General features: G+C 44.1%; 1 protein-coding gene across 3 annotated transcripts in view; it reads right to left on the reverse strand.

Moving 5' to 3' along the window:
* Window positions 1–14,765, reverse strand: part of LOC137420908 (synaptic vesicular amine transporter) — a 335,648-nt gene that overhangs the window by 38,630 nt on the left and 282,253 nt on the right. For all 3 annotated transcript variants that reach the window (XM_068106409.2, XM_068106410.2, XM_068106408.2), the window contains one exon: window positions 9,094–9,213. In XM_068106409.2, coding sequence (XP_067962510.2) covers window positions 9,094–9,213 — 120 coding nt within the window. The remainder of the gene's footprint in view (window positions 1–9,093; window positions 9,214–14,765) is intronic.

Here is a 14,765-nt window from a genome sequence, read left to right on the forward strand (position 1 = left end):
GCAGCTCCGGCGATGGCACGCGGTAGGCCACCACCAAATACCCTAAGTCGGATCTACAGGGGGGGGAGGGGGTAATTCGGAATTTCAGAGGCATGCACCTTACCAGGTGAGGTCTTATAACTGTAGCCAGTTGGGTCATTGTGCGTGGGACTGCAGAGCCCCGTGCAGGGATGGACCCCGGCACCTGGGACCACCATCTCCTCCCCGCACGGATTGGATTAGCCGACCCCAAATGCCCCCCCCCCCCAGCCAGGGCCCAGGAAACTACTCCACAGATGGGGGGGCTCATGGCTTAGAGGACTGGGGGAGTATTGTAGAGGACTGGGGTGCGGTGGTGTGATCGTTCCCCACGGGGGGGGGGGGGGCAGTGTAGGTAAACTATCATGGATATTGACACCTGTGGTGCTGATTGTGGAATGCAGTGTTTTGTGGGGTGCAGGAGGCAGTAGAATGGCTGGGCGTGTGGCTTAGTTGATTGAGGAACCTCGGTCACTGAGAGCTCGTCGACCAGGTAAGGCCATAGGTAGGCTCATGGAGCCAGTTAGGTTAGTGTGTGAGTAGGGCCCAAGGATCCAGGAAGAGGACTTTGGTTGCCAAATGCCAAGGTGGGCAACGGGTGGTAAGTGCCAAGGAGGGCCTTCCCCAAATAGGCTAGGGTGAGGAGTAGGCAAGCTCGGGAGGTAGCTCCAGTGGACGAGGGGACGCAGGCGGGTAGACCTGAAGTTGAAGCCACACGACCCAGCCCCGAAATTGTGCAAGGGCAGGGATAGAAAAATCGTGGGGTGAGACCCAAATTCAGAGGAGTACCACTGTGTGGGCAATGGGAATTTGGGTTCTTAGAACCGCATATTTAAAGAAGGCCAATTGGCAGGGTACGACCCTGGGGAGATTAAATGTGTAAATGATGGTAGTGTAGTTAGGGTTTGTGAGGACCCCTTCACACCAACCACAACCGTCCACAAGGAGATGAATTTTGCACCACGGGGCTTGATGTTTGATGGGTGAGATGCATCATGACATGGGTACGAAACATTGTGTTCATTCCACCTTTCCTTCCTGGGAGAGCCTGGGTGTGGTTCGGTACAAATTTGGCATTAGAGTGGACATGGGAGACAAGACGTAGAGATGAATTGTAAATACATGGAGGGCTAGGGTAGTGTGGCAGACGGTGGGGGTGCGAACGGTTAGGGCCGAGCTCGGGCTCACTCTGCCGGCATTCCTCTCACCCATTCCGTTTACCTTTGTTTTGCATGTGCCACTGTGCCCTTTCCTTGTGCTTGTTGCACTTTGTCTTCCTCCCCGCTCCAGGACCATCATGAGGACTCACCTTGCTCTCACAGCATCTTGCTGCCATCCATCACCCATTATGGACCACTAGCTGTGGCCACACATTTCTACTGTTGCAGCTCCTGGCTGCCCCATCATCTTGCTGGATGGACCACCTGTTGGGTGGCATTGATGCCATACATTTGGACCACGTGTCACGTGGCCCTGCTCATGAAATAAAAATGACCGTTGTGTGGAAATGTGAAAAATTAGATGGCCCTATGATCTTGCAATGGCCTGTATGCTGGTCAAGGCCAGCCGGTTTTGTTAGGAAGCCTACAAAGGCAAGAAGCCACAACATGACTCCAGCAACAAGTGCCTCTATTCTTCATTCTTTGAGCCCAGATTTTCGGTCATAGTTTTTGTAAATAAACCGCGTTTAGTGTTAAATGTAAAAATGTTGCCCACCGGATATGTGTTTAGTTTCAAAATTCCGGCAATACACGAACAGTATAAGGTTGTGGGTGTGAATCTGTTAGGTAGTTTCTCAATGCATTAGGAGGAACATATTTAGTTTAAAATGGATGGATTGGCCTCTGTATTAGAGAGGATAACTAATAAGTCAATGATTGGCAGATCACGCATTGTTAGATGCGGGGAATGATTATGCAAAGAAATTAGCACTTGACACCTTTAGCAGAGAAGGGGGGTGTTTACAAAACTATTGAAGGTAGATGTTGCATTTGGATTAGCAGACACGACGCAGGAAGTGTAGCCAGCCATCAAGAAGATGAGGGAAATAAATGCCAATTTGGAGAATGGAGGGCAAGGATAGTTCATGGGCCGATGGTCGCCTTGGGCCTCCTCATATCGATCATCATTGTCATTGGATGCTCAGAAGTTTTGAGATGTGTGTGTGTGTCAGTAAGTTTTGCAATGAAGGTACAGGGGAACACCCCTGTGTGGTCCGGGGTCGGGAGGAAGAGGCACTAGGCATCCCCGTACGTGATCTGCCACTTCATTCAGCCCTGTGCGAGAACTCCATTCACCCCTGTACGAGAGCCGCCATCTCCCTATTTCCAAACCCTCTTTCCCTTAAACCCTATCCCCTGCCCCGTAATTGAATCTAAAAACAGCCCACCCAATAGACAATGGATCGAATCCAAGCGTTAGCTTCACAAACCATGCACAAACTAAGAACCGCTCCAGAGCAAGCTGAAGACTCGAACTCGACCGAGTGGGAGTGGGGAAGATTGCGCAATATCGAACTTGAAATCCACTTCCCCTTGCGCGAATCGGAAGATTTTCCCTTGCGTGAGCCAGAAGATTTCCCCTTTGATTGCCCAAAAGAGGGGAAAACTTCAAGAAGGGTGTCTTGTCTTAACGACGTTGATGGCCAACACGGTACCTCAATGTCTTGTACAACCAAAGGCTTTATTAACAATGCACCTCAACTGAAAATAATGGCAAATGCCTGCTATTAACGTGAGATTTACTTTGAAAAAAAAAACCCATCTTGAGTAATGGGTTTCTGATTGCTTCCTGCGTTTGATTTTGTATGGAAGGCTTTGGTCTGCCTAAATTGTATTCATGTATTCAGATGATTTTGTGTTCTTGTCTCTTGAGAGGGGCTTCAATTCTCTATGTAAATGTGCACTGTGTAGCGCCACCATGATCTTTTTACATACCCTCAAAATTATATGGTGAGGCCAATATTTACTCATTAATCATTTATAAATTACATATGCCATGAAATCTTTTATATATACACAAAGAATTAAGTTAAGCACCCCCCCGTTTTTTTACAACCTCGCACATTACAAGTTTGTTGTCGTCAAAACAGTGTAATATACCCATGATATTGCTATATTTTCTGGAGAAGTGATATTATGGTCACATAAAAACATAACAATCATGCCGTTTTCAATATTTTATTCTGAATAATTTAAGGTGAAATTTGTTGGGAATTTTAGGCATATTTTCACCTCAATTTAAGTATGGAGCTATAGGTCCATCACGGACAGTGTGGATGACGTTTATGTTTTCTAACGTACAGTCATTGTTCTGAGAAGACCTCTAGCGATCTTTGCGTCAATAACGTGTGTAGGACCCACGTGATCGGATCACTGACTCAACCCTACGTCTCATAGACCCTGTAAGCCGTCGTATGCGTTGCTGTGGCAGGTTGTTCCATTCCCGATGTAATGCACGTTCCAATTCATCCAGATGGTCCCTCCAATAGCCAATCTGGATGGATTGGAACGTGCATTACATCGGGAATGGAACAACCTGCCACAGCAACGCATACGACGGCTTACAGGGTCTATGAGACGTAGGGTTGAGTCAGTGATCCGATCACGTGGGTCCTACACACGTTATTGACGCAAAGATCGCTAGAGGTCTTCTCAGAACAATGACTGTACGTTAGAAAACATAAACGTCATCCACACTGTCCGTGATGGACCTATAGCTCCATACTTAAATTGAGGTGAAAATATGCCTAAAATTCCCAAAAAATTTCACCTTAAATTATTCAGAATAAAATATTGAAAACGGCATGATTGTTATGTTTTTATGTGACCATAATATCACTTCTCCAGAAAATATAGCAATATCATGGGTATATTACACTGTTTTGACGACAACAAACTTGTAATGTGCGAGGTTGTAAAAAAACGGGGGGGTGCTTAACTTAATTCTTTGTGTATATATATATATCTCTCGAACCATTTTTACAGTTTATAGTATCTTTCTCTCCTCTTCTCTAGGTCTACTAAGATTATAAGGGGAGAAAGGGACCTTTGGGGTATCTGTCTTTCATCCTTGATCCACTGCCCCCGCCCCATGGAAGGGGGGCCTGACCCCACCCCATTGCACTAGTGAGTTACTTTGACGGAGATCGAGGTTCTTCACTTACCTCCATGGAGTACCAGGTGAATCGGGGACAATTGACAAATACTGCTATGAAATCCCTATTGGGACACGGTGATGATAAATCTTCTCTTCTTTCATGTTTATTTAAGATAAAAGTTTTATTAAAGGAGGATGTTGTAAGGGATTTCAGTCGAATCCCAGGATAATGGGGAGGTGGGGCACTATGACCCATTTCTCTCTCAAAGCTAAGGTCTGACTGTCTCGGTTTGAGATGCTGTTGATAAACATCTTTGTTTGACCTTGCGTCAACATTCTTTCCTGACTAGCAGCTCCCCGCCTGCCCATGCCTTTCTCTGAAGCCCAGTTTGGGAAACTGGGGAAATGTTTTGAGTTCCTTGTCCTTTGAAGAAAGTATATAAAGACGAATGTAAGTTGAAAGTCCCTGAGTTGATCTTGGGGCTGGCGATGCGATGTTATTTTCCTGAAATGGCATCGCTGGCCGATGCGCCGATTTATCGACCATTTATGTTACCTTTATACCTCAATAAACCTCTTGTACACTTGGTCCGAGTTGAGCAGGTGCTTTTTCCTGAGAAAAGGGATTAGGGAATCCACGGCATATATATATATATATATATATATATATATATATATATATATATATATATATATATATATATATATATATATATATATATAATGTGCGTGTATGTATGTATATATATATATATATATACACATATATACACATCGTGTGTGTGTGTATAAATATATAAATATATATATATATATATATATATATATATATATATATATATATATATATATATATATGTATATATATATATATATATATGTATATATATATATATATATATATATAATATATATATATATATATATATATATGTATATATATATATATATATATATGTATATATATATATATATATATGTATATATATATATATATATATATATGTATATATATATATATATATATATAATATATGAGTTCAAAGCACACGTGGTCACAAGTGTGCCGCACTGACCGGGTCCTCAGACGAGGTCTTCAGCATCATCCCGTTTCGGCCCTTCAACCTCGATACGGTCAGCTAAGGTGGGCCAGCAGGGGCACATACACATCCACATACAGCAAATACACCTGGATGCGTACATACCCCCACCCCCAGCCAGTGCGAACGCAGACTACAACAACAAAATCGACTCCACATCCAGAATCCACAGCACCAAACAAAGGTCTGCCGATGGCAATATACAGTGCATTCAGAAAGTATTCAGACCCCTTCACTTTTTTCACATTTTGTTATGTTGCAGCCTTATGCTGAAATCCTTTAAATTCATTTTTCCCCTCATCAATTTACACTCAATACCCCATAATGACAAAGAGAAAACAGGATTTTATAAAGTTTTGCAAATTTATTAAAAAGAAAAAACTGAAATATCACATTGACATAAGTATTCATACCCTTTGCTATGACACTTGAAATGTAGCTCAGGTGCCTCCCATTTCTCTTGATCATCTTTGAGATGTTTCTACACCTTCATTGGAGTCCACCTGTGGTAAATTCAATTGATTGGACATGATTTGGAAAGGCACACACCTGTCTATATAAAGTCTCACAGCTGACAATGCATATCAGAGCAAAAACCAAGCCATGAGGTCGAAGGAACTGCCTGCAGAGCTCAGAGACAGGATTGTGTCGAGGCACAGATCTCGGGAACCCTACAAAAAAATCTCTGCTGCATCGAAGGTCCCCAAGAGCACAGTGGCCTCCATAATTCTTAAATGGAAGAAGTTTGGAACAACCAGGACTCTTCCGAGAGCTGGCCGCCCGGCCAAACTGAGCAATCGGGGGAGAAGGGCCTTGGTAAGAGAGGTGACCAAGAACCCGATGGTCACTCTGGCTGAGCTCAAGAGATCCTGTGTGGAGATGGGAGAAACTTCCCGAAGGACAACCATCACTGCAACACTCCACCGATCTGGGTTACATGGCTGAGTGGCCAGACGGAAGCCAAACAGTTCAATCTTGGTTTCATCAGACCACAGAATCTTGTTTCTCACAGTCTGAGAGTCCTTTAGGTGCTTTTTTGCAAACTCCAAGCGAGCTTTCATGTGTCTTTCACTGAGGAGAGGCTTCCGTCTGGCCACTCTGCCAAAAAGCCCTGATCGATGGAGTGAAGAAGCATTATTATTCTTCTTTTGGTTTTAATGGCGTTTTCAGGGCAGTGAGGCTCTATACACGCCACGTGCCTGAACAGCACTGTGTTGCAAAAAAAAAAAAGAAAAGAAAAAAAAAGGTATTGAAAAGGACGCCTATAGGGCATCCATATAACTATATAGATCTCCCACACACTTTCAAAAAGTTTAGGACCGCCTTGCACAAATGTTACGTGCTCCTCCCCAAACCCCGATCACAGTTCATTCATTCATTCATTTTACTTTTTATTCCGATCCCCGATCCCCGATCCCCGAGAGGAGTCACGGCAGAAAGATGTGTTATTCTGTATGTCAAAGATCAATGGTGAAACCACACCAATTGTTACCAACAAACAAGTATTGTATTAAGGTCACACAAGAATAACAGTACAATAACAATAGTAATCAATTGTACAACCAATATATCATTTTACTATGATGGTACCATCAGTTTCGTACAACATAACTCACTGTGCTCCAAGTGAGTGAAACAAGCACATTCCCAATGCCTCTATTCATGCATCAAGCCAAAGTTGTATTCCGGCATCAAGCCAAAGTCGTATACCGGCATCAAGCCAAAGTCCTATCCAGTGATCGTCAAAACGATGTCTAATCGAGACAAGAATCCCGTTCGGTTGAGTGACAGTCACGCTGCCAAAGATGCGTAAAGGTGCCCTTCAGGCGACTGGGAAATCACACCTTCGGGTATGGACGTTCCACGGCTGCCAATCGGTGAACCGCAGATTTCCCACTCAAAAGCCACGTTACACGCACACCAGGTTAACGTCTAGATGGTGTGAAAATGGTTGAAGCGAGGTGAAAAACCTGGAGCAATGCGAAAATTGGGCGCGAGTCAAAATGGCCAACAGCCCGTTCTCAAGACGTAACGGCACTCCAACGATTCTCTTCGGAATCGACCGCAAAACCTGTCACAGCGATGACAACTCTGTCGCAGGAATCCCTTTCCCGGGAAACCCAAAGTTCACTCGTGACCCGCGTTCGCTAACGTTTGCTCCAGACCTCAAAGCAGCTCGGCTTTCTTGTCGAACTCCCTCACTCCGCCTCCTTTTTTTCTTCTTCCTCTTCGTCTTCGTCCGGTTCCGGTTTCTTTTAAAACATTAACTTTTTTTACCTTTTGAAAATAATAATCTCTATTTCACTTAAACGATAACAATAATAGTACATGCAACCAAAAATGTTTACAGTGGATGAGAACTGCAACAACGGAAGTGACGAATCCGTAACACAAACGAGGATGCTTCTGGTTTAAATGACCAAAAATGATGGGCAGGTCAGACCCACCGATCGCCTCCTCTCTAACGATTTTAAATAGAAGTAACCGAGGTTCGTCGTATTGGCGGCATCCCATAAATAAGTGGGATTAATCTTCGGGTTCCCTGCAGGCGACAAGTCCTGGAAGGGTGACACCCGATCACGTGAAGGTACGCATTAAGGCGACAGTGCCCAAGTCTTAGCCTGGAGAGAGCCACCTGGTCTCTGCGGGACAGCTTTGGTAGCCGAACAGGGAGGGGGGTCACGACTGGATTCACCCTGTAACAAAACCTACCCTTCGTGGTGGTATCCCACTGGGATTGCCATTTTTTGACGATCATATCCCTGACCACATTCACAATTTCAGACGGTCCCAAAGGGATTTGGGTGACACATTCGGATGTGATCGCACACTTGGCTACAAGATCGCAAACCTCTGATATGCATTGTCAGCTGTGAGACCTTATCTAGACAGGTGTGTGCCTTTCCAAATCATGTCCAATCAATTGAATTTACCACAGGTGGACTCCAATCAAGGTGTAGAAACATCTCAAAGATGATCAAGAGAAATGGGAGGCATCTGAGCTAAATTTCAAGTGCCATAGCAAAGGGTATGAATACTTATGTAAATGTGATATTTTAGTTTTTTCTTTTTAATACATTTGCAAAACTTTCTAAAATCCTGTTTTCTCTTTGTCATTATCCGGTATTGAGTGTAGATTGATGATGGAAAAAATGAATTTAAACGATTTCAGCATAAGGCTGCAACATCACAAAATGTGAAAAAAGTGAAGGGGTCTGAATACTTTCTGAATGCACTGTATATACTTCAAAACTGTATAAAACAAATTGCTTTCATAATACTTTAAAAAGGCATGCTATATATTGATATTAGATGGTGTGGCATGTGGTTCTGGGTAAAGAAGATTCCGCCAAAAAAAGGTCTGTGTTCCATCAACTCGTCTATCATTTGCCATCATCAACATCGTCATCACATTATTGGATCAAGTTTGTCATCATTGTTATTAAAGGTAAGTTTCACAATCGTAACTAGAACGGCACTCGGTAGAGCATACCTTCACCTGGTTGGCCATATCATTCAATGGTGAAGAATCACTTATAAATTTCTAGTAGCTGGATCCGAATCCGGATCTTCACCAAAATCTAATCATTTCGTCCTTGTCACATACGCTACATCTCTGCCAAATTTCGTCCGAATTCGTCCACAACTTTGAGATATTTTGTTCACAGATGGACAAACAGACAGATAGACAGGGGTGAAAACATAACCTCCATCCACATTTGGTGTCGGTGGTAATAACTCAAGAGGATAAACTTTATTTTATGTTCTTAATACAGGAAAAAAACGTTTTATTTCATGTTCTTAATAACCCTTTTATTCATGAAAATGAATCGCACAGAAACAATACACATTAAGTTCAATTAAATCGCTTCCTTACCAACTGCATATCCCAAGGAGAATGCGCCATCAGTAATGGCGTAAACACCACCGTAAACAGAGACGTGCCGTATATCCACCAGGTGAGCCATTAAAGGCACGATGGAGCAGTCAATCAAGCCTGTGAGAAACGAGACAACTTTCCACTCAAACTCACCATACCCACTCAGGATTTGAGATTTTGATGAAGAGGTTTCAGACTCTAACCGGCAGTGAAAGAAAGAATGTTACACAGTTTGTGTGACACGAACACATGATCCACAATCACGCATGAAGAACTGGCATACCCAAGCATTTTCAAATCCTCTAGCAATTGGATGAGGAAGCCATTCAGAAAATAATAGCCCTCGATTTAAGAAAAGCAATAATTTTGAGATGAACAAAGGAAATGAATTTTATTTTATGAGTATAGGGTTGATTAGTCACCCTATTATGCTATCGACGATTTTACCACCATTCTCATTTGTGGTTTAATCTCGTTGGAGAGTGGAGGGGTGGTGCAGGGGCGCTGCCAGGGATTTGGGGCCCCATGAAAAGATATCACTATGGGCCCCTATGAAGCACGCGCGCACATTTTTACCTAATGTTCTAATAATTTTTAGGGCCCCTATCAGTGCATGGCCCTTGGAATCATCCTAACTTTTCCCCCCTTTACAGTGCCCCTGGGTGGTGGTGAAGAATTCCTGAAAGTATTTTTGTCTCGTTGTGTATCGGTGTCATTTTACATCTCCTATCACTTGTCAATGTGTATCCTTCCATTATGATTGTCCTTCATAATTTTGCCATCAGAACCGGCATGAAATGCAACGCATGATTAAATGCCGCCCGATTTATAAACGTATCAGTTAAAAATGGCGTTTTGCAGATTTAAGTTTATAAAAGTCTCCCCATCATCATCAAGGAATGATATTAGTTAAAATCTCTGTAAGCAATCGAAACGCGAGGTGAGCATGCGATGATCCGAGCTTGATTGCAACTCAAGGGGAATGTTCTTCAAATGACACAGGAACCCAGGTAAGGTGATGATATAAAGATGTAAACTTGAACGGCACTCAGTAGAGAACATACCACTGCCTGGTTGGCCATGTCACTCAATGGTGAAGAATCACTTAATACATTCTACTAGCTGGAGCCGGATCCGGCTCTTCACTGGAATTGAATCGATCCTGCCTTGTTGTTACGTGCTCCTCCCCAATCCCCCGGTCACGGTGTACCTCCGAGCTCCGAGAGGAGTCACGGCAGAAAGATGTGTTATTCTGTGTCAAAGATCAATGGTGAAACCACACCAATTGTTACCAACAAACAAATATTGTAGTAAGGTCACACAAGAATAACAACACAAAAACAATAGTAATCAATTGTACAACCAATATATATTTCCTATGATGGTACCATCAGGTTCGTACAACAAAACTCACTGTGCTCCAAGTGAGCGAAAAGAAGAACATTCCCAATGTCTCTATTCCCGCATCAAGCCAAAGTCGTATTCTGGCATCAAGCCAAAGTCGATCCGCTCCAGCGGTCGTCAGAACGATGTCCAATCGAGACAAGAATCCCGTTCGGATGACGGTCACAGTCACGCGGCCAAAGCTGCGCAAAAGCGCCCTCAAGGCGACTGGGAAATCACACCCTCGGGTATGGACGTTTCACGGCTCACAGTCGGCGAACCGCAAATTAACCTTCAAAATCCACGTGACACACACACACACACACCAGATAAATGTCTGGATGCGGTGAAAATGGTTGAAGCGAAGCAAAACCTCACGCGATGCGCAAAGCGCGTGAGTCAAAATGGCCGACGGCCCGTTCTCGAGGCGTAACGGCATGACGATGATTCTCCTCGGAATCGACCGCCAAAACCTGGCACGCAGGCCGATCTGTCACAGCGATAACAACTCTGTCGCAAGAATCCCTTTCCCGGGAAACCCGAAGTTCGCTAGTGACCTCTGTTCGTCAATGTTTGCTCCAGAACTCGAAGCAGCTAGGCTTCTTCCCTGACTCACTCGTTCCGCCTTCTCCTCCTCCTCTTCCTCTTCGTCGTCGTCGTCCGGTCCGGTTTCATTTAAAACTGACTTTTTTTACCTTTTGAAAATAGTAACCTCTATCTCCTTTAAACGACAACAGTAATAGTACATGGAATCAAAAATGTTTACAGTGGATGAAAACCACAACAACGGAAGTGACGAATCCGTAACACTTCCCCCCCTCAAGAAAGAAAGTTTGAACATAGTGAAAACTTTCTTTGCAGGCAAAAACTCTTTTAACAAACAAAAGTAAAACTCACACCCAAATCATCAATTCCTGTGAGCAATGATAATAATTAATATTTCCCAAAATAAAGCAACAAAACTTCCAAACAACCTACAGAAATTTCCAAAGTTAGTTCACTCTGGACAAAGCATCAGCAACGACATTGTCCCTGCCCTTTACATGCTCAATTTCCAAGTTGAACTCCTGCAAAGCCAAACTCCATCTCATCAACCTCTGGTTTTTACTTTTCATTTTTTGAATGAAGGTTAAGGGGTTGTGATCAAAAATCCAAAACAAAGCAAATCTATAGCACTTTTTGAAGGGGGCCGAGCTGAGATCCAGGTTTCATGGTGGTTGGGTGGTGAGGCCTGGAAGTATTCACTGCATGGACGTATTTAGGAACGTGGAGTTCACGGGTTAATCCGTGTAGGAATCTTGGCTCGGCTGCTCCTGAGCACTCAGTGCTTCCCACTCTTCTCTTGATCATAAAAATCATAATCACAGTTGCAGAGTCGTGTGCTGTAGTCACGTGAGTAGCGGTCCCCATCTCGGCTACCACCGTAATAGTCATCCCATCGAGAGTTGCCAAAACTGTGCTGCTGCTGCTGGGAGCCTCCGTAGCAATCATGACTGCGGCTGCCACCAAAACTACGACTCCCACCCCGGGAGCCATAGCCACCCCTGAAACTACCTCCACGTTTTCCTCCTCTATAGCCCCTCGACGCCCATGGCATGCCTTCTCTGCTGTTATGGTCCGACCATCCAAATCCTTGCCATTCAAATCCCTTTCTGCATCTTTGGCATCCTTTGTGTTTTCAAACGTGACAAAGCCAAACCCTCTCGACGTTTTCATCTCCCTGTCTTTTATCAGCCGCACTTCCAAGAGTGGTCCATATTTGCCAAAAATAGAGTCCAGAACATGTTCACTTGTGTCAAAGTTCAGTCCACCTACAAAGAGCTTGCCAACATTGCCTCCATCCCTGACTTGTGTGTGCTGACACTTAGTTTCAGGGTATTCGACAAGAAGTGACTGTGCAAAGCGTGACGTCAGTACCTTCTCCTTCTCTTCAGAGCGCTTCCTACCCATAGCACGAGTCGCTGCACAGGATGGAAAGATACCCGGAATTTCCTGCTCTAACTGTGCGGTGTTATTTTCCATATTAGGCTTTTCAACAAACATCGGATTACCAGAAACTCGACCACCGGCCAAATCATTCCCGATAACAAAAGAGATTCCCTTTACAGGAAGAGTGGCTTGTAAACCTACGGTGACCGGTCCTGACACCAAATCAGACTTCAAATGGATGACATGAAGTGGAGCTTTAACATAGCCACTAACCCCCTGTAAAAGAACACTAACACCAGTTGCCGTCTTCTCTGACAATGGCAAAATGCCCTCAAGCATCAAAGATTGATGTGCTCCTGTGTCCCTCAATACCCTAACAGGTCTCTGGTTAGTCAAGTCTCCATCCAGTGACACAAACCCCTCTGAAATAAAAGGTTTGTAACCCTCTTAAACAAGGTCGTTCTGTGATGCCGTAACTTTGGCATGGGAACCTTCACAAGGCACTGCCCTCCAAGGACGATTTCTCGCATTTGCCAATGCATTCGGAGTTGTACTAGTCTGACTCCGCTCATGATTTTTCCTTTTCAGGGCATAAGATTGGGACATCAAATGCCCAGGTTTCTTGCAAAAAGCGTAAGTAGGCCCGAAGGAAAAACTCGTGGTCTGCCTCGGGCACCCCGGAAGCTAAGTCTGTCTTGGAACTGTAGTCTTCTGATCCCTAAAAGTCGCGGTATCAGATTTGTCCTCATAGTCATCTCTAGGCCGCCTCCATGAATATTTGTTCTCCGAACCTGAGTTACCATAACTCCCCTGGCTAACTCTAGGCGGGAAGTTAGGTTTGTGGAACCCCATCCTGTGTGTCAAGGCACAGTCATCTGCGACGGTTGCTGCCTCATACAACTCTGGTACTTTCTTTTTATCCAGATGTACTTTAATGTCCGCGTGGACACACTGTTTGAATTCCTCCACAAAGATCAATTGTCGCAACAGTTTGAAGTCTTTCCCAATCCCCTTCGAGTCACACCACCGATCAAACATGGTTTCCTTCATTCTGGCAAACTCCACATGGGTCTCACTCTCCCTCTTCCTGGCATTCCTGAATTTTTGCCGGTAAGCTTCAGGGACCAATTCATAGGCTTTGAGAATGGTTTTCTTCACTATCTCATAATCTGCACATTGGTCAATCGGTAAAGCCGAATAGATATCTTGAGCTTTACCCACCAAAACACTTTGCACTAACATAGTCCAGGACCCCACAGGCCATTTTCGCATCTGAGCCACTTTCTCAAAGTGTAAAAAAAACTTGGCTACCTCCTTTTCATTGAAGGGTGGAACCAGCCTCACATGCCTACCCACATCCCAAGTGTTCTGACTTGTCCCACCAGAGATTCTACCACCAATGTCTGCATCTCTGCTTTCTTCATATTAGCTCGGACCTCCAAGTTAAAATGTTTTGCCAATATCAAGAGTTCCGATCTTTTTAACGCTTGGAACTGTGCCTCATTAGGGGACGCCGCAAACTTTTCTACGTCAAACACCATGGTGACTATCAGTTAACACCTGTTAACCTTCACACAAAAAAATTCAAATTTTTTATTTTTTATTTTGAAAAATTTGGGAATGTTAGAAAAATTCAAATTTGGGAATTTGGGGAATGTTAGGGAATTCTATCCCAGACGAGATTAGGGGATTTTGTCAGCAAAGACGAGCCCCCAATTTCAATTTGGGCCAATATCCCAGACGAGCCCCCAATTTCTGTTACGTGCTCCTCCCCAACCCCCGTCACGGTGTACCTCCGAGCCCCGAGAGGAGTCACGGCAGAAAGATGTGTTATTCTGTGTCAAAGATCAATGGTGAAACCACACCAATTGTTACCAACAAACAAATATTGTATTAAAGTCACACAAGAATAACAACACAAAAACAATAGTAATCAATTGTACAACCAATATATATTTCCTATGATATTTCCTATGATTTCAATATATATTTCCTATGCCGGCCTCGTGGATGGCTCCAGCCATCAGGTTCGTACAATAAAACTCACTGTGCTCCAAGTGAGCGAAAAGAAGAACATTCCAAATGTCTCTATTCCCGCATCAAGCCAAAGTCGTATTCCGGCATCAAGCCAAAGTCAATCTGCTCCAGCGATCATCAGAACGATGTCCACTCGAGACCAGAATCCCGTTCGGATGAGTCACAGTCACGCGGCCAAAGCTGCGCAAGGGCGCGCTCAAGGCAACTGGGAAATGCAAAGGCCTTCCAGGCGACTGGGAAATCACACCCTCGGGTATGGATGTTTCATGGCACAGTCGGCGAACCGCAAATTAACCTTCCAAATCCACGTGACACACACA

Source organism: Myxine glutinosa, chromosome 2, assembly GCF_964187855.1.
Source record: "Myxine glutinosa chromosome 2, kmMyxGlut1.1, whole genome shotgun sequence".
NCBI lineage: Eukaryota > Metazoa > Chordata > Myxini > Myxiniformes > Myxinidae > Myxine > Myxine glutinosa.